The sequence below is a fragment of the Ochlerotatus camptorhynchus genome, unplaced genomic scaffold (genome assembly GCF_037179485.1).
Source record: "Ochlerotatus camptorhynchus isolate MF236.1 unplaced genomic scaffold, CSIRO-AGI_Acam_v1.1 ptg000503l, whole genome shotgun sequence".
Classification (NCBI taxonomy): domain Eukaryota; kingdom Metazoa; phylum Arthropoda; class Insecta; order Diptera; family Culicidae; genus Ochlerotatus; species Ochlerotatus camptorhynchus.
In genome coordinates this window covers 1,552,066-1,578,325 of record NW_027040988.1, presented here as the reverse complement: position 1 = coordinate 1,578,325, position 26,260 = coordinate 1,552,066, and the positions used below count along the sequence as shown (strand labels likewise).

The window sequence follows — 26,260 nt, the reverse complement described above, 5'->3', positions numbered from 1 at the left end:
CATTTCAGGTGGATTAGAACAGGTTTAGGTTTATGGTGGGCGTTGGCCAGATTTGGATTTTTCAGATGTAATCCTGGATAGGACCCTGTCATTGAACGTCGCGTGAAAGTGGAACTTAATGAAGGCCTAAGTAATTTTTCGTAGTTTTTAGTTTTCGGATTTGAAAGATCGTCGGTTACAGTGGCCTGCTTACTGAGCAGAAAAACGCGGTCCCAGGTCCTTACATATCAAAGAGATTTATGGTAAAATCGCTTGTGTATCGTGTATTTTGCGAAACTCGTTGTTGTCGTTGGTTCCGGGTTTGAATGGATACACAAATTTGAGCAACGGTATTATGTGATATGAGGGGCTCGGTGGCCTTAGAGCAACCGTTTTTGCTTACTGAGCAGAACATCATGAGTCTAATCTCAGGCCCATCCACATTCAAGATTCGTCAATCGTTTTATTTGTTAATATGACTACATGGTAATAACAGCAATTCGGTGATTAAAAAGGTGCTCGTCTGCCTAGTGGCAAACGTTTTTGCTTACTGAGCAGAAGACCGTGGGTTTAGTACTAAGCTCCTTCGCGTTATATGATCGTTAGGACATCAATTCAGCTTATCGTTTACCAAAACGAACCCTGCTGCAAACCCAACCCTCTTATCCAACATCCCAGTGATTCCTCGTGGAAGTGCAGAGGTGTTCTCGGCTTCCATCAAAGCGAGTGTCATGTCAACACAATCCTTCCCATTCCTTTCTTGACCTGTGTTCGGGCGCGGCCGGCGCTGGTATTGCCTAATTTAAGATCACCAGTTTTTACACATTGAGGATGATTGCTAGTCCCAACCATCGTCTATTGGTTCTCTGTGTAATTACAGCTGTTCTGGCAGTAACAGAGTAGCAACCGTGGGCGGTCAATCAAGCTCAAGCTCAAGCAAGCTCAATTTCACACCTTGTATAGGCCAGGTTGTTCCTGGATCACTGTATAATGGAAGCTGTACGTTATTATGGAATGTCTTCAATTATTATCAATTGAATTTACCAGATGCCCAAAAATCAAAATGTCTTCTCGACTTAACGCAAAGCAGATAACTCAAAATTCAGTGCTCGCGAGCAGGCATGGAAAATCATTTGCATTCATTTCGTGCATTCATTTACATTCATTTGCCTCTAACTTTTTTCATCAACAGCATTCCGCAAAATGATGTAGAGAGCTTTTGTAAGTTTTGATATTAACTACAACTTTTGTTAACAAGTCAAATCCGTATTTCTGATGCATGACAAACCAGAGCGAACAGAAGCCACTACTGTTTTTCAGTGAATGTATTTGCCTTCAAGGAGAAGATTTGTTGCCTCTTTTATGGAATATACGCTGCTTAGGAACAACAACGGGTTTCCTACCTATGGTTATGCTGATTACTATCTCATAGGGCTTAGATCTTATTTTATGCCTTCTAAGCACAACCCAATCTTTGCCTCTATTTCTCGAGTGGACTTTTTCACAAGATCCTAAAAATTTGTTATGATTAGTATCAATGACTGAAGTACTCAAATGTTATCGAAAAGCGGACTATTACTCACCGTGTAATCAAGTTTGCAAATTTGACCTTATTTATTTGCCCAGAATTACGGACTGGAAAAGAGTCATATTTGTTCAAGATCCGTCCAACTTACAGGTATTCACTCGTATTGCACAGTTGTTGGTGGGTAGAAGCAGCACGAGAGGAGAAAGGCAGCAAAACTCGAGCAAGCCAATTTCACAGGACAAAACTCGACTTGTGCTTTGGTGGTATATTGTATTTATTATTATTTAGCTTTATTTAGGAGGCTTTCAGCCTTAGGCTGGTTCGCCTCCAAATAGGTATATTGTTAGAATGCATTGGAAACGAGTCAATTTAAAGGAATTCACGTGGGATTCCTATAATTTCTTGAAGAAAAAGATAAAAACTGTTAAAATGGCCGCTTGACTGGATTTTGCAATACGACCGCATTTTGATTGTTGCTGATACATTTTGCTCTTAGTTCTGCAGTCCCGAACAATTCCACTACGCAGATAAAATCCCAAATCAGAAACAGTACAAATAGCCGAATATACTACAGATACCACTACTCGTTGACCTGAACAAGCAAAACAGTTACCATCCGCTTAGTCAGCTTCTACACGAGCACTCGCTTGCGGATGATGACGAATTCACGAAATTGTGTTTGGCTCTGTTCCAGAAGAGAAACAGCAAGCGACACATTGCGACTATGAACAAACCGAATTCCTGAGAGGCAACAGCCAGCAGCACCAGAATGGCAATTTTGTTTCGATTTATTTCTTTTTTATTCGTAAGTACAATATTTGTGCGCGCAATCGGCATGCCGTTGTCGGGTCGCACCAATGTCCAGGGCATGTGTAACATTATGACTTGCGACATATTTATGAAGGTAACTAAATTTCATGGTTTCACCACGCATCCCCCGTTGGATTCCCAGAAAATCAAATACTTAGTTCAGCATTCGGCTATTCGTGTTCGAGTAAACCACTGATTCGATGGATTACCATTTCATGCTTCTGAAATATTAATTATGTGTTTGCCATTCGCAGCTCAGAACTTCTCGGGTTTGATATCAGTTTATAGTTCCTGTAGCTGGCACATAAGCGATCGAAGTGTAACTCGACACGTAAGCTAATAAACCGATAATTTGAATTTTTCACAAGTAGCCCCGGTGGTAGTAGTGCAATGGTTAACAACCGAGTGGCCAGACTTTTTATGGCTATTTGCGACTATTAATTTCACTCTAACGTGCTGTGTTCTCTATAATGGGCTACAGTGGCAACATCAGCAACCGGGTGAATTGTTGTTGAATGGCACCTGAGCCTTGGATGTAGGCTTCATTACCGATGGCCATCAACATAATTCACCACTTTTTATTGGTCAAATTGGAATGGCTGGGCCCCCGGCCACAGAACAGCGCACGACAGACTCTGTGTCTTTCTCTCGTGGGACTATGTGCTGGTTCAGTCTACGGCGCTGAAGGTGGCATGCGCGCTCGTGGAAGCAGAACAAAAATTACAATCAAACTATGGAGCGACCAGCGATAGTGATGACGATGACGGTCTCTACGTGCCCAATAATTAGAACAACTCCGAAACAATACAATACGGTCGTCTCTTTGTTTCCCAATTTAGTTTCCTCCCCAAGTGGGTCGCGTGTGTCGGTGATTATTATGTTGCTAATTAATTTACAGAAACTATTGGTGCGGTAGCTCTTGACGTGAAATCTACAATAATGCTGGATGCTGAATCGTTACGTACCAATATGGACATGTGGGAAGTTGAAGACACGCGATCCATTCGAGCATAGACTTAGAGGAGAGCACTGCAGACAAACGGCAACACATGGCATTATGACAGCCGAGGGTCGTCCTAGCGTGTGTTACGTGCTTGTTACTTACATGCTAATTGTTTGAAAGTACTTTATATTCTCCACTCAGCACCACCCAGCGTGAAACCCCTTCTCAGTATTAGTGACAGTCCATATAGATGAAATATTATTCTGAACGTCACTCTTGTGGTAACAAAGTGCTACTCCGCACAGTTGAAAACCGCACAGAAACAGTAACACCATTAAATGGAAGTGTCTACACAGGCCCGGCATAGGCAGCCAAACCGTGTTGAAGTAGTAAATCAAGACAAGTGCAACACCCAGGCACGTACACGGGTCGCGCGCGGGTTTTCTACAGTGTGGCGTTACACTAACTTAGATTTCTGACCTACTTCCGTCCCTTTGGCAATCTTTCTAGACTTGTCTGTTGTCTTATGCTGCTTCTGTGCAGGCCGGTCCTACTTCTAGCATTGTTGTTGTTTCAGAAAGTAGTATCACTTCTGATTCCTTTCAACCACTAGGAGCTAATGCGGGTGCACTCTGGAACATTACCAGTCCATAACTGGTCAAAATGTTCTTCTTCTTTTGGCTTTAATACGTCCCTTCTGGGACTTTAAGCCGGCTCTCCACAGTTGTTAATTGAGAGCTTTCTAAGCCTGTACCATTTTTACCATAGTACTATTGTGTGACAAGTACAATCATACTCTATGCCCAGGCAAGTGGAGACATTTTCCAACCCTGAATATCCTACACTGGATCAAGAATCGAATCCAGCATGGTCTACGCCTTTACCGACTGAGCTAAGGGAGGCCCTGGTTTAATTGTATCCGCCACGAATACGAAAACTTCTAATGGAGTCACAGGTAATCAAAGTTATTTACTAAAAAAAAACATTTGCACCCAGTGTGTGCACTGCCGGTTTTTCCACCCGTCATCGATGATAGCGCACCCCCAGATACTCACCAGAAGTACCATTGTACGAACCGGTTATACGAAAGACGAACGCCAAGAACACGCGCACACGCCAACTTATCATAAGTACTTATCATCATACATGTGGCTCTAAATTGCATAACCACACTCGCAGCAACCAACCACGGTCATGTGGAGCAAAATCGTGTGTATAGGAAGCGATCCGGCGCGTCGTGCCCCCCACATATCACATGATCTGGCTGGGAGAGCAGCGCATGGCAGGAAGGTACTTTTCGGTATGCTTCTTGACGTAGTGGTGCTACCTACTGGTCTAGATTGTGTGCAGACAGGCCACACTTGAAGTCAGATTAAATTTTACGGTCGATGATGCACGAATGCAGCAGCGATCTCCTTTTCTCTCCGAATCTCTGCCTCCTTCATTCAGAAGAGCACATGCATAAAACGTTTCCTCATCAGATGCGGCTTCCGATAGGGTGATGCACATTCCTTCATTTATATATTAGTATGCATGACGCCTAGGATGGTGAATCCATGCGCTACTATGGCCTCGTTTCATCATCAGTAAGCTGCTACCGGTGATAGCGTTTTTTCATGGTGTCTACATTCGCGGTGTATAGACTCCCGCTAGCAGTAATTACTTAATTATAACTCGCTTTGCCAGGAAGATATACTGCATGGATGCATTTGTTAATGTTTTTTTTTCATAAACTCAAGCCTTAATTGTATAGGATACATAATCGATGAGTTCTTCAACCGTAGCCCTGTACTGAGCCATGCATTGATTGAGGTGCACTTAATGTGATGTACAGACGTTTTGGAATTGACAAGTGATATCAATTATGGTAATTACCAGAATTTTCATTACCTATTTAATTTTATTTCATTCAATCCTATTTCATATGACAGGACATAGGACTAATTGAATAAATTTTTGTGGTGACAACCTCTAAAGCTGTCAATACCTATTACACAGTTTAACCATTGTACCCAAGGATGAAACCATTTCTCGATCTTTTTTTTTTTTGAAGGGACGTATCAGCTTTTGTAAACAATGCATTTTATCGTCGGTTTGGCGTAAGTGGTAGCTCGCCAACGCATACTAACACCACTATCAGGTAGGGGGAAATTTTCTCTATCTGATGGTAATGTTAGCATTCGTGGGTAAGCTACCGGTTACGTTAAATCGAAGCGAACAGGGAAATAACCGGGAATTTTAAAAGTAACCGGTAAAACCTGGATTGAACAGGACAACCGTGAAAAATCAATAAAACTTAATAGGGGAATTTACGTATTCTCGTCAATCTAAGCAGCGTCCGAACTTCTATTAGCGATTTCTCAGCGTCACAAACATACATGACAGGTTTGTTTGTTGACATTTATCTGCTGCTTGCTTTTCTACCAATTTCAATCGACAGAATTGATCGAAACGGGTTGAACATGTTTTTACAACGCTCCAAACTTCTCAGGTGAGAGTGACTATTGTCGGCAGTCTCTTTTTCTTCGGCACCCTTTCCATTTGAACTGCGTGTTAACCAGCTGTTCTATTATCGGCAACTCGAAATCAGCCGTATTTTGTAGTGTGTATATTTCATTTAAAGAAAAATATGGCAGAACAGGATTGCACAGTCGTAAAAATGTAATCAGATTGAAGCTGAAAAGGTAAGGAATCGGCTTAATACATTCAGCGAAGAGTTTTGATGGGAAAATACAGTGAAATTAACGTTTCAATTTCGGTTGCCGAAAACAGTCAATGGGTGCCGAAGCCATAATTTACCCTATATGGTCACTTCTTTTATTGTTTATGAATGTACAAGTTTATTTTAACTGACGATACATTTTTTTTGCACCAACTTATTATAAAGATTTAAAAAAATAAATTTCTGAAATAGTCATATCTCTGATTCATGCAGATTTAAAATGTATCAACTTGTGTGTTAATTATACAAATGGCTTATATGGGGAAATGGCTCTAATGTTGGCCTATGGATCTAAGATTGGGCCCATCGCTAGAATTTTTCTATTTATTAATTTTATCTAGATGAACGCGTCATTGGGACGGTACTAATGGATATTTTTGGTCGCTATTGAATATTTAGTCGATTGCTTAGGCGCATTTAGGCCAACATTACACATCCATTTTCCCTACTAACACACATTTTGTCCATAATTATCATAGAATTCTGCTCAGAATAGTCATGGGATTCTCAATAAACTCACAAGAAAATATCCTTGGAACTATTCTCGTACCGTACCTCTTCGGAGTTTCCTTAAGAACTTCCATAAGAATTTCATCGGAATCCTTTAATATTATCCTGATTCATTTGCAAATATTCTAAAAATTTTAATTAAAGCATTCCTTGGATATCCTAGTATGTGTAGACTAGACTAAACTGATCTAGAAAACTCTCATCAGGAATCCTCCTTACGCACAGACTACGTCTGTGATTTCTATATGGGGGTACACTTTGTGAAAACCGAAAATGGAACATGTAACGAAATTATGAAAGATTTTGAACATTATTAACTCAGTTTCCCCTGGACCAATATCAATAATTTTAGCACCAATCGATAATATTTCTACGGATCTGCTCAAATTAAGACTTTGTCATTTTTCAAAAGTCACTAATGAAAACTGCACGAATGTACAACTGTTGTTATGATAATTAAAATTATCACCGATTGCCTGCGAAAAGCGATTTCCCTACTACAGGTTTCAAATTTGAAGTCCATCTGGTCTCACCAAACGGTGTTTATTAAATCGCCGCGTGGTGAGTGGTGGTGTTCTCCAGTACACTCAGGTCTTCTTTTACACGGGGGATACGTACCGTGTAAAAAAACCTACGAGATTTTGATTTTTTACATGCTTAAATGTTTTTCAAAAATCGGATTTTTTTGATGCCATTTGTTATTATAGCATGCTATGGTCCATATAGACATATTTTAAAAATTTCTGTATTTACACCAAAAATTGTGATTTTTTTCTAAGAATGCCATTCGATTACCTATAGCTTGAAACGGATAATGTGATTGAAATCAAGTCGATAGGTTGTATCGTTGTCGAGAAATCGTTAAAAACGTACCGTGTAAATCCCGAAAAACCGTGTAAAAATAACCGTGTAAAAAAAAACCGCGTAAAAAAAACCGTGTAAAAAAGAGTTCAGTGTACATAACGAAAGGCTCCCCGCAAGCAGCTAGCTATCAAGGCTGCGGATTCAATTCCAATCACCGTGTGTGGTGGTGTCCGATCGGTCGTCATCAGCAGCAGCAGTGCTTTCGGTGCGTGGCGTTGAACATTGTTCTCCAGTACACAACGAAAGGCTGCCTGCAAGCAGCGAGCTGCAGCCCACATGAGCATCCATAGAAGGAGGAAGAAGCCTCACCGCTATTGATTGAAATCATTAGCTCTTCGTGAGTCGCTGTGGGTCATCTATACCAAGCGCGTCATACGGATATAGAGGACTGAATTTAACATTTGATAAAAAAAAAATGCAATTTTGAAGCTTATTTGGAAGATACCTTGAGTTAGTAGTAAGTTTTCTGGCAAATGTTGGGGGTTCGTGAGCATTCCTGACATTGCTGAAAATTATGATAGCATCAGATTGCGGGGCTGCTAGTGTAATAGGATGCTTTGTTGATTGTTCATTAACTCTTGATTGCTTGTAATACTTATGAATATTTTAGGTGGACAACAAGGCGAACTAAGAGGTGGACGCCTGAGCTTTTCCACATTTATATCACTGTGAAGCAACTGTAAGCTCTAGAGGGAATTTATATCTGTAACTGAAACCAGTTCGATTTTATTTGCCAACCTGGTTAAAATGTCATATTTAATTATCTTAATGATAAATCGTCCAGCTCAGGGGGGTAGGGGTAAGAGGTGGGACCATCATCATCATCATAAACAGAGAGAACCCCGCTCAAATTCCTATTTATACTCAAAACACAAGCTCCTGCTGCAGTTAGCAAATAACATTTATTATATAAGACCGCGTAGTTCTACGTCAGTATTGCGTACAATCCCATAGGGCTGTCCCTTGTAGTTTTTTTTTCTTCTAATTATCCTCAACACACACTTTACTTTCTGTTAATAATAATCTTTGAATTCTCACCAAAATTCCCTTACAATAATTCTTAAAATTCAATTGATATTCTCTTCACAATCCTCATATCATTTTTCTCAGAATTACCTAGAAATTCTCCGTGATGTTAATTTCACAACTCCTATGGAATTATTCTAAAAATTACCTAGGAATTCAATTCAGAATTTCCTTTCGTCGCCTCTGAACTTGCTTGGAATTCATCTCAGAATACCTTAGGACATTATCTCATAATTATCTTGGAATCCTGATCAGAATTCTCTTAGCATGTTTACCAGATTTTTTATATATTCTTCTCATTATCGCTATATCTCTTTATTCAGTTTCTCACTCTTTACAATTAGATCTTATGACCCATTCAGTTCAATAACGTTCGGTGGTTAACTTGATACTTTATATATTTCACACAATCACTCCACATTTGAGGACCACTTCCAGTTGACTTTCACACTGGACTGGCAAATTCCTAATTATTATGAACTGACCCATAATTGTTAGATAACTGTTTGTAAAACATAAATAATAGATCAAAACATCTTAAACATCAATAGATTATTTCTTAACTATTATACTTTCAACATTGAAAAAGGATTCCTGTTGCTTTGCTGTTGAAAATAATTAATCCACAAACATCATCGCAAATTTGCACTTGGACAGGTTTAAAAAAATCATGGATTACTTTCGTTTTTTACTGAATATTATAAAGGGTGTCCCAATGCATTTTTATTATCTAGTTGACCGATCCTTTTCAAACTTTCAGACAATAAAATATAACCCACCAGTAAGCTTTTGGCATATTTATTTCATTCAACTTCAATACCATAACCGTACGCTCGCACCTTACGCTTAACTCCACTCATTAGGTTCTGTACAATATCTGGCTGCAGCTTCTTCTGTACGGAAACCCACTTTTTCTTCATGTCTTCCCCAGACTTGACCTCCTTGGGATGCTTCTGTAGTGCCTGCTTCATTACAGTATTTTTCAATGGGCCTTAGTTCCGGTGCGTTGGGGGGGGGGGGGTGGTTCATGTCCTTGGGTACGAAAGTGACCCCGTTGGCTTTGTACTACTCCAGGACTTTGAATAGTAGTACGAAGCTAGATCCGGTCAGAAGATCCTAGGACCCTCGTGTTGCTTTAACAGCGGAAGTAGACGCTTCCGTAGATACTCCTTGAGGTAGATCTCCCTGTTTACAGTCCCGGTAGTCACGAACGGCGCACTCCGTTTGCCACATGAGCAGATCGCATGCCAAATCATGTATTTCGTGGCAAACTTTGAAAGTTTCTGCTTCCTTACTTCCTCCGGAAGTCCGCCTTGACGTAAGTCTCATCATCCATGATGAGACAATGAGGCTTCGTCAGCATCTGCGTGTACAGTTTCCGGGCCCGTGACTTTCCCACCGTATTTTGCCGTTCGTCACGATTTGGAGCCTTCTGCACTTTGTACGTTGCAGTCCCTCCCGGTTCTTGGCTCTCTGAACGAAAGACCTGGACAGATTCAACTTTTTGGCTACATTCCTGACTGAAGCATTGCGATTCCGCTTAAACGCTTTCACGACACGCTTGTGATCCTGATCACTAATAGAACATCCATTCTGACCGCATTTCTCCTTCCGTTAGATGCTCAGAGTTTCGTTTTCACGACTCACCGTTGACTGCACGATTCCAAGTTGTTTTTCGATGTCCCGATCAGAGAGTTGAGGATTTTCCAGGTGCTTGCGCAAAATCAATCCGCGACGTTGCTTTTCGGGTGATGCCATTTTTTTCAATTTTCGAAAAACTGACAGCGATAAAAATACAGTGTAAACACTCTAAACTACTTCTACTCAAATTTTCAAGAGAAAAAAGCCAATGGGTAATTTTCTACAGCATTTTTTCCGTGATGCAATTTGATGTGGGACACCCTTTAAACCGGGGAAAATCCGGGAAAATTTAATGTAGAGCCATTCAAAGTAAGGTAATAGAGAGTTCTTGGTAATTTTCAATTGAAATCTTCAATGCGATTCAGAGGATTATTTTATGGGAACTTCGAAGTGAATTCCATGGGAATTCGAGAAGATTTTCAAGGGAATACTGAGATGAATTCTATGACAAACAAATTCTGAGGAGAGTTCCAAAGGAGTTTAGTGACGAGTTCCAACTAAATGGTGAAGGAAAATTTAAGTGTTTTCAAGGAAAATTTAAAGGTCATTGAGAGAAGACCACTAATGTAATTCTTAAGAGTTGATAATTAATAATTGAGTGCATATTGCATTTGAAGAACTTTCACTTATTCTGCTATGATTCTCAAATCATAGAAAACTAAAAAAAAAACATTTTTTTGTCTTTCTAAACTGCTGCAATTTTTCCATGAGCATTTGAAACTTTCTAGAAGAAGAACATGTCTTCACACGAAAAGTCAATGTTTTATGGAGTTCTTAGATTTTTGAATAAATATTAACAACCAGGATTTTTTTAGCTTGGAACAGGGAAAAAGTCGGGAATTTCAAAATGAAAATTTAGGGTGGCCACACAATACTTGAAGAAGGATATAATGTATTGTAAACTTTTGAATTCAGAAGTTAGGATCATAGATGGGTATACTGAAGTCAATTTAAAATAGTTTATTATGTATTTGTGTAAAAAAATCTCAAATCAATCTTATTTAAATCCCACTTGTAGCTTAAAAATATGACCAAAACTTGATGTTTTTGAATTTTGTCAATGGTTTTAAATATCCCAAAAGTTTGCATTTTTCATGAGCATTTTTTTTTTAAATATGAAAATTGAAGATGTACTTTTTGAGTTGCTGAAGTTTGTAACACTTTTTTTTTAATTTCAACTAAATATTACAAAAAAAAAAAATATTTTGTATATTTTACCGGAAAAACTTTACTAAGTGAGAAATAATTTTATTTGAAAAAAAAAAACTAGATCAAAAATGGCCGAATTTTTGCAAATATGTGAATAATTGTCCAAATATTTTTTCCAGAAAGACTTTACTGTTTTCAACCACTTTGTTTCAGAAGTAATTTCGATCAGAAAAGACGTTTTCGTGCAATAATTTATTGAAAAATTTCAAAGACGCCATTTTCAACAAAATTACAAGATCCAAACTGACGAATTTTTGCCAACATGTGAATGATTGCCCATATCAATTATGCAAAGTTTCATGCAAATCGGACAAGGTCAAGTTAAAAATTTCCTTTTTTTGCTATTTGACATGGAAATGCTGGAACGGTACTGTAGTCTCTCAATAAATATCTCATATAATTGGATATGTACACTCTCGATCATAAGTATGGGGTCACCCTCTAAGAAAACAATTAAATGGTTTTGCTCATATGTCTGCAATTTTACGACCGATTATCAATATTTATAGAAACGTATTCACTGAAATTTAGTTCGTAGATAACAGTTTTAATATTGTTTACAATTTTTGTATGCTAAAACTTCTCCTAAAGTTACATCATTTTCCAAAATTCAAACTGAATATATATGACTGATTTTCAGAAGCTTTAAACAAATATAAATATTGACCAAGGACGTTTTGAGATATTTAATTTTTGGAATGTTTACTGATTTTTTTTAAATCTTTTTAAGTAAAAATTCCAGAAACATGATAAAAACTTAAATTACCTAGAAAGACTTAATTTTTCTCTGACACTTTGTCTCAGACGTCATTTCGATTAGAAGCAACATTTTCATGGTACGATTTATTAAAAAAAATGCAAAATGGTTGAATTTCATCACACATATGAATGATTACCCGCAACAAACAATTATGCAAAGTTTCAAGTATATCTTTCTTTTTTCTATTTGGCCTAGAACTACTAAAATTAATGAACTCAATAATAAAACCTTCTCTGACAAGCAGTGACACAAGGTTTTGCGTAGGACTACGTCTGTGATTTCTATATGGGGGTACACTCTGTGAAAACCGAAAATGGAACATGTAACGAAATTATGAAAGATTTTGAACGTTAATAACTCAGCTGCCCCTGGACCAATTTCAATAATTTTATCCCCAATAGATCAGAAATATTTCGACGCATGGAAAGCAAGGCTTATGACTGTTGTTGACAAGAAACTATTGAAAAAGTGTAAAATGTAAAGCATTGTCCAAAAAACAAGGTAAAAGGCAACGATCAAATAGTTATTAAAACACACACACACAAATTCTTATAAATATTTGTCAACTTATTCAATCCTATACGCTAAAATGACCTTAAATGTGCCTAAAAAACTTTAAATCTAGACTAACATTTGAAAGGGACGGAACAGCCAAAATTTAAACAAACCATATTTTTTCACATATAGCGAGAACAGTTCACAAACTACTCAATAAACTCGCAAAAGTAGAACAAAATTTATTTTAAATCATCTGAAACATGATGCAGGAAGAGAAGGGAAATTTATAAATGACACATAACAGAGTGTCATAATTAACGATTAGCTATAACGATGAGCATTCCCCCTTATTCTGCGAGTCACGTGACTCTCTGTCACCGGTGAGGTGACAATTGTCACCTCGTGTGAGGTGACTCTCCATGTAAATCATCGGTGAGAGAGAGTCACGTGACTCGCAGAATAGGGGGGATTCACTCATCGCGATTGCTCATTACAGCTAAAACCGCTAATTGTGACCCTCTGACCTCCTGTGCTTGCATCTGACATATAAAAAGTATTATTATAATATCTCATGGTTACATAAATGCGAAAAGTAGCATTTTAGCTGTAATGAGCATTTGCAACACAATGACCCATTCGTCTGAGTGACATTTGGCTCATGGTTAACGATAACCTTTGAGTTTGGGACTTTCCTTCTTAGTCTAGTCAGTTAAAGTACGGCTATGAAACGTAACCATGGTGGAGACGACGAGTTTTGACTTTTCGGTTTTTTAAATTTTCTGGAAGTTCCAAGTATAGAGTAACATTATGATTAGATACCACACACTATACGAATGTAAAATTAATATTGATTGTGTAAGTTATCAATAATCCATTGCGGAACACTAAGCAAAATACACTTAGCTGCCAAAGCAGAAGAAGTAGAACCACTAGTTTCAAATTCCATCAACTCGTATTACTTACCGTCACATTTCCGCAATTGTTAATCATACGAAACCCCAAGTTCCAACTTTTTGCAAGATCTCTTCTGTCCGTGAGAACATCTATCTTTCTACCACAATCTACCACAGAAGCAATAACGGTTAGAGGAGAAAAAAAAAACGGCGCACCACCATGCCCAACATCGTGCGGCAGATGTTTGGAATTGTTCGTCCTTCTCCAGTCCTGTCGCTGCACAGTGCACTGAATATTTGTTTTGCAATTAAGAAGCTTCTGTATAGTTTTGGCCCGCGAACGGGATCTTGCTTTATTGTGTTTATGTATCACGCAGATGCAGCAGACATGTTTTGCACACTATATTTCACATTGTCCTTGATCCTTATCACAGTGCTACTGCTGCTGCATTGCTCTGAGAGTTTTCCAACCCAGTGTACATACCTACATCCGAAACTACGAGGTCTGTTTGTAGTTCACACAAGTTTGCTTATCTCGACTATGTCGCCGTTGTTGTCCAGAAATAGATCGGTAGGGGGTATGTGATATGTGACACTGACAGAGGCACGTATCGTAGCAGAATGGTGGTGGTGAGCCATAAAATTGCGTATGACGCTGTTGGTTTACTTTGAGGGACGTCCGAAAATGGTGCAGCTGGAAGGATAGAAAAATATAGCAATACAGAATGAGCCGAGGGATAATCTGGGATGAAGTTGTATTTAATCTAATTGATTTTTCCCCGAAACACGATTCCATTTTCATCAGTTCGAGAGTTTCAATTGAAATGGATCGATTGTGCAGAAAGTGTTTGGATGATGAAGGAGAATTTCCATTTAGGAAAATGTGTTTTTGTTTAATTAAAAAGTTATCTTGGGATGCAGAAGAGCGAAGTTTATTTACCGAACAATGAAATCATTTAATGCAGAGTGATGCGTGAATTTATCCTTGGTAGAAATTCCAAAAAGTTGTGAACGTCCTGTTTGAATTGCATCCAATTTAAGTAAAGATTTGAAAATCGGTCAAATTGAAATTCTTATGTTGTGAGGGTCTGTCGAACTTGCAAACACTTCTTCAAAACTTTCATCGCAGAACAACCACATCATATGTATTCATGCCAACTTTCATCTTTGACCCCAAAACATGTCGAATGAAAAGCAGACCACTCCATTGCTCCAGGCAGTTTTGTGTTGTCCACTAAACCTTCAATATTCATCAAAATGATCCATTATCCTTAACCCTCCTTTCACCCCAAAATCCACTTCACTTCACTTGGCTGAGCAGTAGAGCTGCCTGTTGTTGTTGTTGTTGTTGGGGTTTTCCTGTTTCCGAGTGGGCGTTCTTCCATGAATTCTAAATGATTGTGTGAGGAATATTCCATCAAGTTCGGTAGTTGTGGTGTTGGTGGTGGATGAACTTTGAAATGAATGGATAAGCTTTTCCCATGAATAGGAAGTCAGCTCTATAGAGTGAAAACTTCGCGCCTGTACACCCACACTGTTGACTGACATTTCCATTGTGCTCTGTTGCGAATTCTGATGAATAGCCCAGATTGTTTTACTTAGTGGTATTATTATTCTTACAGTCATATTTTGGACTAGCATATATGTTCATGAGCAATCATAACAAATGATAACAATTTAGAGCGATTTCATATTTTTTTGACACGTGAAAATAACAAAAAATACTCTTCCTCGAAAAACTCAAATTAAATGCTAATTCTGATTCGATTTTCTTCTTCTTGTTCTTTTTTCAGGATACTTGCTTCGTGGTGGTACCGGTGCTACTAAAGCCAATCGTAGGGGGAGCAGCTAGAATGAAAACAGTTTGGCGTCGCTTGGTTCTGCCGAGCTGGACACCATGAAGCACCGGCCACTGCTGGGTATCGGTGCTGGCAGAGTACGACCGGGACTGATACAACAACCATGGACAACCGTTGTCGTTGCTGTTACAGTGATAGAGTGCAAACGGACCATTTCTGTTCCGACAGCAACATCCATAGTGGCAGAGCATGCAGAATTAGTGCCTGGCCAGTTTTGTTCAGCAAACCAGCAGGTCTATCATTAGTTGAGCCAGTGCTAGCCGGGTTCGATTGAAAAGAAAACGTGCAAGTGTGAGGAAAATACGAGTGAAAATTAGAATAATATGAAAATAGTTGATTCGAAGCCAAAATATAGTTTAGTGCAACTGCGAAGAAAGAAAAGAAGAAAGCATATCGTTTGGTAGCGTTGCGGGGGTGAGGTAGAGAATCGTGAGGAGCAGTTGTGAAAAATAGTTGTTTATTGTGAAAAATAGAACCACACAAATAGCGTACGAGCAGAAAAAAGGTGCAAAGTGTGAGCCAAGAGTTCGGGTAGTAGAGGCGTGTGTGTATGTGCTTTAGCAGTGCGAGGAAAGCGTTTCGAAAATTTACGTTGAACTGCGGGAAGCGAAAATAAACCATCAAAATGACCGACCAAAAGGACGTCCTTGCCGGACTAAATCTGTCCAGTCTGTCGGGTATGTACCAATCAATCATCGTTTGTTTATTTTTTTCCGCTCAACGGATTCCTTTGTACCAATTAGTGTTTTTTTTTCAGTGATGAAAAATCAATACTACTTTGCTACATACATTCCGGGAAGTGGGGCTATCTTATTTGAAACATAGTTATTTGACATAAGGACGAGTGGGGTGAAATAAATAGTTCATGTTAATTAGACTAAAAAGTATATCTTTAGGTCGTATAATTATGACCAAAGAAGAGACATTATGTAAACTCAGAATTAACGGTCCAATTTGTTAGAACAGATATAGCTATAGCCATGATCAGGAATAATAGCAGAGCACTGCAGTTTAAAAAGCATTGTTTCATATATTATCATCAAGAATTACATAAGCACTTAGGGCGTAAAAGGGTGTTAGAAATGACATGCGAGGGGGTCTCAGAAATATCTTACGGAAGTAATATTCGAAGCAAGATTTTTCAAAGGGGGGGGGAGAGAGAGAGTGGGGAGACTTGTTAAATATTACTTAAGTCTTAAAATGGGGGGGGGGGGTAGAACGTTGAAAGTCTGTATGTGTTTATATGTGTTTACTCGATTCTGTTTGTTACTCACGCACTTTTCCAGGGTGGCCAGTGAACCGGGAAAACCGAGAGAGCTGAGAATTAAATCGGAATGAAAGACAATATACTTATCACATCAAAGTGTATGCACTTTAATCGTGTCTAAAATATGGGTGTCATATTACTTGTCAAAAAGGACAAAATTATCATTAATACAGCGCACGAACTGCAGGGCTGTTACAACAGGCGCGGATTTCGCGGATTTCGCGATTTTCGCGGATTTGTCGCGGATTTGAACTTTCAGTCGCGAAAATCGCGGAAACATTAAATGATGTCGTGAAAATCGCGAAGGGACTGATGTGCTGTCACAAAAATTGTGGAATTCCTTGTATCCGTCCCGGTCAATTTGGCTGTCATTAATTTTGTTGTTCATTTGGCTCTCAATTTTTTACCGGTTCAAACCATTTTCACGGAAATTCCCTGAGGTCTGTCCAATGTGAGACATTTTCCTTTTTTTCCAACATGAACATAGCATTTTTCGTTGTCAAATCATAAACGAATCGTATATATGCTAGTAATTGTCATGTATACCGGATATTCTAAGGTTCTACAAATCGTCCTGGAGTTCAGTTGATTTGTTCTACTATATCAACCAAGGCTGCAATAATGTCTGTAGTATCGAAATATGTCCAAACAGATTCAAAGTGTCTATGTGGATTGTACCCGACCTATTGCTAGGTATACACGATGTTATAGTTTCGGAAATCATTCTGGAGATCAGATTATTTTTCTACTAGACTAATTCAATATCTGTAGTATCGAAATATGCCCAAACAAATTTGCAGTGTCTATGTGGATCATGGCAACCTATTTCCGTGTATGCGAAATGTTCTAAGATTTTCAAATCGATATTTCGATACTACAGATATTATCCAGGCTTTGTTGATCTAGTAAAACAAATCATCTGAACTGCAGGACGATTAGGAGAACCTAGATCATCTGGTATACGTGGAAATAATTAAACATTATCCATATAGACACTATGAATCTGTTTGGACATATTTTGATACTACAGACTTTATCCCAGTCATGGTTGATCTAGTAGAATAAATCATCTGAACTCCAGAACGATTTCTTCTTGTTCTTCCTTTTCTTATTCACATTTCAAGCTGATTGATTATTGCATATTAGCTTATTGCGTGCTCTCAACTTAGTGTTCTACTAAATGTACTTCCACAGTTATTAATTGAGAGCTTTCGATGCCAATACCAATGCATGAATTCGTATATTGTGTGGCAAGCACAATGATACTCTACGCCCAGGGAAGTCAAGAAAAGATTCCCTCGACCGGACCGGGAATCGAACCTGCCGCCTCCGGCTTGGTAATACCGTGCCTTTACTGACTAGGCTATGAGGCCCAGAACGATTTGGAGAACTTAAAACATCTGGTATACATTACAATATTTCATGCATGATCCACATAGACACAGTGCATCTGTATGGAAATATTTCGATACTAAAGACATTGTCCCAATTCCCAAAATCGGTTGATCGGTTGGACGATTTGAAGAACCTTGAACATCTGGATTACTCGGAAACAGATCATGCATGATCCACATAGACACATTGAATCTGATTGGATATCGATACTACAGACATTATTGCAGTCTTGTTTGATCTAGTAGAACAAATCAACTGATGTTCTGGAGGATTTGGAAACCCTATAATTTCCGGTATACATAGTAATAAGTCGTGCATGATCCACAAAGTCACATATATTCGATTCGGTTATGATTTGACAACGAAAAGTGTTAGGTTCATATTAGAAATAAAAAAAATATCATGAAAATGTCTCACCATTGGACAGACCCCAAGAATATCCGTGTAAATACACAATCGCGACGTGACCAACAAGCGAAACTCTGGTAATCATTCGATTATGTGCAGGGTGTTTGGTTTGAATCGGTAAAAATTGAGAAAACTAGAGACAAATTAACTACCTACAACATTTAGGACAGCAAAATACGTCAGAGACTCAAAGGTTCATTTTCAAGAAAATTTGCATTTCAAATGAAAATGCATTATTATTTTTTAAATAATGTTTCATCAAATCTAGGCCGGTATTATTTAATAGAATTTCATAATGTAAGGGTGTTTTATTATGTTCACTGATTAAGTTAAGTTAAGTTTTCTTTATTATGGAGGCTTTTAGCCTGAGGCTGGTTCGCCTCCGTGTTCACTAATTACTCAGAATTTATACTATAACTGAAGATGATACAATGTTATTAAAAATATTCAAAGGTTACAAACGATTCAGTCGGTAAAGGCACAGCTACAAAGCAAGTCCATGCTGGAGGCGACTGAGTTCGATTCCCGTCCGGTCTATTAATTTTTCGGGTTGGAAAATTTCTCTACTTCCTTGGGCATAGGATGGTACAGGCATAGAAATCTCTCAATTAAAATGTGAAAGTACTTCAAAGAACATTGAGTTGAGAGCAGGTAAAAATCTAATATGCTATGAGCAATAAGCTTAAAATGCCATGTAGTAGTATAAAATGCTATTTTTAGGCAATGAAAACAGTTTTTTTTTGTCGCGGATTAGTATTTGAAGTCGCGGATTTCTTTTGAGAACTCGCGGATTTCGCGGATCAAATTTAGAAAATCTTGTAACAGCCCTGGAACTGACATTACGCTGCTTTTACTGCATTTGTTTATTTTTGGGGCCATAAAAATTATATGAGATTTTTGATATGATTGAAGTACATCCTCTTGGATGTAATATTAAAGTATATTTTTTGCTGTGTGCTTCATTTGCCTTGCACAGTGTAAGCAAATCTATCGGTACTTTTTCTTAGTTTAGACATATTAGACCAATTGCATCTTTAAACGTTCCATTTTCAACCATATACCATAGCAGTTAAATCTGTCTAAGTTCAAGACCTTGATTTTTTTTATAGTAATTCATGTAAGAATCTTTAAAAAAAATTAATCTTAGTTATCTTCGGGATGTCAAAACCTCAAAAGTTCAGCATTCCATCAGGTCTCAGAATCTTGATTTTTTATTCTAAATCCTGTATCCTGAATTTCTGTAACTGGTATCTTGGAAAATAAATAAAAGTGATGATTTCTAAATTTACAAAAGAAGAAGGTGTCTTCAGAGATATATTTAGGATTCCTCAAAATAATCTTATAATTTATCTCTGGTATTTGCTTGACATTTTCTCCATAAATATTTCAAAACTCTATATAACACTTAAGGAATTTCCTGCATGATACTTTTTATGCTCGCTCTATAATTATCTTCGTAGTCTCAACAATTCGTTTAAATTTCTCTTCGTAATCAACTGTAAAATTCTCTTGATATATTCCTCAAAATTGTAATGAAAATTCCCTTGGAGATTACCTCAGCATTCTCAGAGTATCCTTTAAAATGTTTCTTATAATTCACATCAGAATTTCGTTGGAGTTCTCAGAAATTTCCTTGAAATTTCGTTTCCTTGGATTCCCTTAAGATTGCATTGCAGTTATATTCAAATTCTTTCAGTGTTAGTGTTAGTGACAATTCCTTTAGAAATATCCTCAGAATTTCTTGTGAATTCTTTTAAGAGTTTCTTTGGAATCCTCCTTTGTAACTGCCAACAAACAATTTATCTGGTTAAAAGGTGAATAAACATGGATTTAGCTGCATAAACCAATGTTTGCCTGTATAAGCTGCTCTGCAGTTAAAATTATTTGCTGAGTACCTACAGCAATAGCTTGAAGTTATTCAAATATTTGTTTGCGAGCTATTCTCAGGAGCTGTTCATTAACTATGTTGACAGAAGTCGATTCTCCTGGAATTATTATCGGTAGTCTCTTTGAACTCTCCTCAGAATCCACTTGAATTGATTGATTAATATGTAGGGGCATAAACTACGCAGGCAGTTTAAGGTTTTCTGCATATAAACTAAAGTGCTGAAACCTTTTTTATACTAGCGACATTTAATCATCCATGCAGGTATTGCATTTTATATTTAAGCCAGGAAAAGCACGTAGGGAAACCGTGAAAAACGGGAATTCAAATGTATGAATCGAGTCCAACCTGACTTTTCGCAGAGATGGCTAGACCAATTTGAGTGTAACCGGTTCTGTTTTGTTCGTAACAAACTCCCATAGAACCTTAGAGTAAGGTTTGGGCAAAAGTTCAACCTTTTTTTTCCTTGATTTGTTTTCCATCGATCTTGTTTTCCGTGCTGAGTAACAATGCTACCAAGAGCTCCCACATCTGAACCCTAACCCATCAACTTATGGGCGGGGACCAATGACTTTACTTCCCTTACCAAGGAAGGCGTGATCAGAGATTTTATGCCTAAAAAAAATCCCGCCAGCGCTGACTGGGATTGAACCCAGGCCTTTTGGGGTGAGAGGCAATCACGCTTGCCACTACATCACCAGCGCCGCTAAAAGTTCGACCATTGCCGAAAAAAAAAATTCTCAAAACTCGAAGCATTTGGAATCAAACTAACTGAACTAACAGGATCCTTCATTCAAGGTTTACAACTTTCTCTTACATAACTTTGATGAGTTTTTAGTCAAAACATTTTTTTTCGGAAGTGTGTTCAAACGAACTTTAGCCCCACTTAATGGCAGCTTTTGAAAAGTTTTGTTGCTACTAATCTTTAAATATCCCATGGTGCGAAGAATATAAAGAAACCACATGTTTATGCCCAGATATTTGTCAGCACTTGGCGAACAATGTAATCCACTCTAAAATAGTGCTTTTTTCCACAATAAATGCAAAAGATTCGCCATTTTTTCAAGGTTTTTGTCACATTCTGCTCCATTTATACTTAGAATAAATAAATGTGTTTTAGGCATTTTTAACGCGACTTGAACTTTTGCTCCTTATAGGTAATTCCTAAAATATTCATGCAGATTTCAAAAGTGTGCTGAACTTCCCATAAGAATTGATCTAGAGTTTATGGTTTGAGTAGCTCAAAATGATTTTGTGAAATTTTTGCACTACTCAACAACCACTCAACAAAACGTTTCGAGCTACTCAAATCAGGAACTCTTGATCAATTCTTTTTGGAAATGTAATGCACTTTGTAAATCTGCGCAATAATATTTAGGCTTCACTTTTCCTTTTTTTCAGTTACAGTACAAAAACTGTCAAAACACAGCCAAAAACCGTTGTAACGCCACATAGAATGTGTCACTCACTTTTCTCGGCGATGCACAGAGGTGTAACTAGACCAAAAACCACTTTATTTTACCTGTAAAAAAACCTGGAATTCTCAGTTTATTTTCTAATTACTTTATCAAGCAAATTTTTAAGTCTATATATGCAGGAATTCTAAAATGTTTCATAATAGAACCAACTTTATCTTACTCATTAGTTACTCTTACTCTTTGACCGACATAATTCTGGCGTATATTTATCTTCAGTAACAACATACATTCTTAGGCTTGAATTGTTTTTTTTAAGGTTCTGAAGCATGGATAACTTCTACAGATTTTAAACTTCGACTATTTTTTTGAAATCTGGGACCTAATGAAATCAAACTTGGATCATCAAGGATCTCTAGGAATAATTTCTTTAAAGTTTAAAGTAATTCAGAGGAAAATACCAGAGAATATTTGTTTATGAGAAACTCCAGACTTCAGGTGACGCTTAAGGAGAATTCCGAGGTAGTTCTGAGTAGAATTCCAAGGGAATCCTGATCCAGAGTAGGATTCAATGTAAATTTACAAGAGAATTTTGTAGAGCATTCTCAGGCAATTCCAAAGAGAATTCACAGAAAATCTGACCAAAATTGCTAAGAATTTTGAGGAGTCTTTTTCAAGGCCCTTTGTAAGTAGAATTCCATGAGAAGGAGAATCCAAAGGGAATGCTTAAAATAAATCAATGGACATTCTGAGGATGATTCGAAAAGTACACACTTAGATAAATAATTGTACTCGTGACCAGTGGCGTCGGGCAACCTTACTCTTTACCTGTTAAACAACTTGGAAAACGTTATTTAGGGTCATGTTTACATTCAAATAAGTTTCAAAAGACATAGGGCCTCCCTTAGCTCAGTCGGTAAAGGCGCAGCTACAAAGCAAGACCATGCTGGAGGTGGCTGGGTTCGATTCCCGGTCCGGTCTAGGAATTTTTCGGGTAGGAAAATTTCTTGACTTCCCTGGGCATATAAGTATGATTGGACTTGCCACACAATTATACCAATGCAAAAATGGTACAGGCATCGAAAGCTCTCAATTAATAACTGTGAAAGTGCATCAAGAACACTAAGTTGAGAGCACGCAATAAGCTTATATGCGATATGCAATAAGCTTGAAATGCGAAGAAGAAGAAGAAGAAGAAGAAGAAGGGTATTCCAGTTTACTGATTTGTATCCATTTGAACCAATATTGTTTTGTTAGTTTAAGTTTTGAGAGTTGTTGAGTAGGTAGATTGAGGTTAGGGCGACGCCACTGCTCGTGACATAACTCATCTTTGACATAATGGATGAGACGTAAACAAATATGTCATGTAGAATTAAGTGCTCCGAGACTGAATGCTTGACGAAAATTACGTTTTATTGAGCGGAATTCCGCGTTTGTTCCCGAATAGAATAACATATCTAACCAATAGCAAATAATAATATTAAAAATATGGAATCTAAATAATTCTTTTCAAAAATAATATCAGAAAACCTATGATCTAATAACTGAGTAATATCAAAGTAAGCTTTTGGCATATCTCATGAACATATGCTATAACAGAGTTTTGTAACTTCACAATAACAAAACAATAGCATATTGAGCTATTACAGAAATATAAAAATTAAAAAAAGCTACAGTACGTATCCAACGAGTCTTGAACCCAGGCCGTTAGCGTGACTGTCACCACTCAGCTATAGCTTCTTATTGAATGTAGGAGGAAAAAGGACCTTCCTTAGCTCAGGCGCAGCTACAAAGTAAGACCATGCTGGAGGTGGCTGGGTTAGATTCCCAGTCCGGTTTTGAGAGTATTTGATTTTACATGACACACAAGTATACACCTAACCAGTGATGTAAGAGTTGCTCACAATTATGTGTGTTATTCATCATCGCAGGATGTGTTAGTAGATACCGCATGAACGGAGGATGAGATATACCGAGCTACGGTCCAAATTCATGAAAATTGGAGACCGAAAAAGGTGGAGTATATAAGTGAGAGAAATCAATTTATGACGAAAAATAAATAATACCGACTGGACTCGAACCCTGAACGTTGCGCGATTATCAGATCTGTGCTTTCTCCACTGCTGTCCCCATGCTTCGGAACATGGATAGGCTAAAAGCCTATAAGATGCGCTCATAGTACGATAATTTGATTTCGCATGCTTTTTCTGCTGACCCGAAATTGGAGAGAAGCGAAGCAAGTGCGTGCGTCGTTCTACAATGATAAAATTAAAAAGCTTGCTAGTATAGTCGAAAGCCTAGACAGAACACGGAATAAAAAAGATAAAAATTCTGCATGGTAAAATTATACCATTCAATTGTCGTTACGGAGGCGAACCAGTCCCATACTGAAAGCCTTCCTAATAAAGAAAACTTAACTTAACTAATATTGTCGTCAGCATATGAAATATTATTATTTAGTATGTGATTTTAATTGTCTACGTAAATGTTTGTGTTCGTATTCTTGAGGAAAGTTTCAAAGAAATTTTTAACGAACTTTTAAGGTAAATTTCATCATCTTTAGTGAACTCAATGAAGAGGTTCTAGGGAATAATAAGGACCATTTCAAGAAATTCACGTTAAAAAATTTTTTCTCCAAACCTGGTAATTTGCCGTTGAAGTCCTGGGAAAATCTGAAACCAAGGGAATCATATTCAGCAAAATGAGTAGACACTCTGTTACAGCATCTGGTCGTGTCGTGAATCCTTACAGATTTCGTTAATTTTTTATACAAAACTGTATTGAAATCTTACATTCCGTGGTTTCTCGAGAACTTCAATCTCGATTTCATTACTTTTTTATATTTTCGATTGACATTATATTCATTTTATGGCCATGATAACATTATTTTTGAGAAAATATGGAATAGGGCAAATGGATCTAAGATTGGGCCCATCGCTAAAAATATGCTATTTATTAATTCATCAATTAATCACCAATTGGCCGTCGGTGATTGGCACTCGATTGCGGAACAAAAACCGTCGTTAAATAAAAAAATATTTTGAAGTCGATAACTTTCTGATACAATTAATCGACTGCTACGAAGCACTACATCTTGCACTATGACATAGTAGCCTGGATAATGTTTCCCTATTAATCGTGCTTACCAATTTTTTCTGCTGCAATAAACTACAGAGTATGTCAGAAGAACATCATCTTCCTAATTAATTAATAACTACAAACTGACGTTCATTGCAAATTTGGTCTTCAGTCAAGCTGTGCCTGAGAAATTAAAGTACAAAATTTAAAGGCTGGGACAATGCAAAAAAAAGTGTATCTTTCACATCAGCCATAGCAAAACGATATAGTGGTTCTCAGAATTTCGTAAAAATTGGTAGTTTAGTTCCTTATCGCAAAATATTAGATCCGTATTTTTTTATTTTGGCATTAGGGTGACCATTTTCCATGAACATGTTACAGTCGCCATGCTTGGCACGCACAATTGTACACACCAACTGCTCATTTGTTAATAACTTTTCACTCAGTTGTTGAAATTTGTTTTTCTTTAAAGTAATTGATAGATTAGGATTATAGTTTACTATAGATATGCAAAGAGTAGGTAAATGTTAACATTTGAATCAACACCAAGGAATTTTTACACTTAAAGTCTGAGATGTGCAGCGATCATTTCTCACTTCATTTTTCAACGCAAAAACAAATATAGGGGAATTTACGTATTCTCGGCAACCTAAGCAGCGACCTTCTTTCTATAGCCTTTTTCTCTATGGAACGCACACATATGGAGTATTGGTTTGTTTACAATCTTTTGCTGCCAGCTGCTCTAACAATTTCAGTCGAAAGAATTGTCAAAAACTGTTTTGAAACGCTTTTACAAAGCTCCAATCTTCTCTAGTGAGAGCGAGTATTGTCGGCAACCAGTTTTTCTTCGGCAACCGTTCCATTTGAACTGCATGTAAATCTGCTGTTCTATTATCGGCAACTCGAAATCAGCTACAATTTGTAGTGCGTGTGTTTCATTTCAAGAAAACCCTGCTAGATTGCTTTTTCTCAGTGGTAAAAATATAGTCAAATTGAAGCTGAAAGCATAAAGAATCGTTTGCATGCATTCAGCGAAGTGTTTCGTAAGAAAATCCATTGAAAATAATGTTTCAATTTGGGTTGCCGAAAATAGTCTGTCATGCCGAAGCCATCATTTCCCCTAGTTTATTATTAGAATTAAAATCTACTTTTTTTGCGTATCTATAACAAGCTAAAACCCTATTCTATCAACTGCTTCAAAAACAACTATGTTTCGTCAACTGTGTGCAAAGTTATTAGCAATTGAGCAGCTCGTGATCACAACTATGTATGCCAAGCATGCTTGATAACTTCAAAAATTTATAACTCAAAAACGAATAAAAAACACATGTCTGATTTTTTGATCGATACTTTGATCCACTCTTATATTATACTATTATTCCTAGGCTGCGCTGCAGTAGCATTTTTGAGGCTGTACTTTGTAAAAAACCGAGAATTAATTTGAGTTTCCATATTTCGTCAGCAAGTACAGATAAACGACTTCATGTAGCAATTATAAACAATACTAGATATAAAAGATTACAACAGTGCAAAGAATATTTACGACCTATACCCCACGTCCTAGGCGCCG

The 26,260-nt window shown here is 37.6% G+C and overlaps 1 protein-coding gene across 4 annotated transcripts in view; it reads left to right on the top strand.

Annotated features, from left to right (window-relative positions):
• Nucleotides 1–26,260, top strand: part of gek (serine/threonine-protein kinase gek) — a 162,478-nt gene that overhangs the window by 75,206 nt on the left and 61,012 nt on the right. For all 4 annotated transcript variants that reach the window (XM_065235686.1, XM_065235685.1, XM_065235684.1 and 1 more), the window contains exon 3: nucleotides 15,177–15,919. In XM_065235686.1, coding sequence (XP_065091758.1) covers nucleotides 15,868–15,919 — 52 coding nt within the window. In that variant the 5' untranslated portion in view covers nucleotides 15,177–15,867. The remainder of the gene's footprint in view (nucleotides 1–15,176; nucleotides 15,920–26,260) is intronic.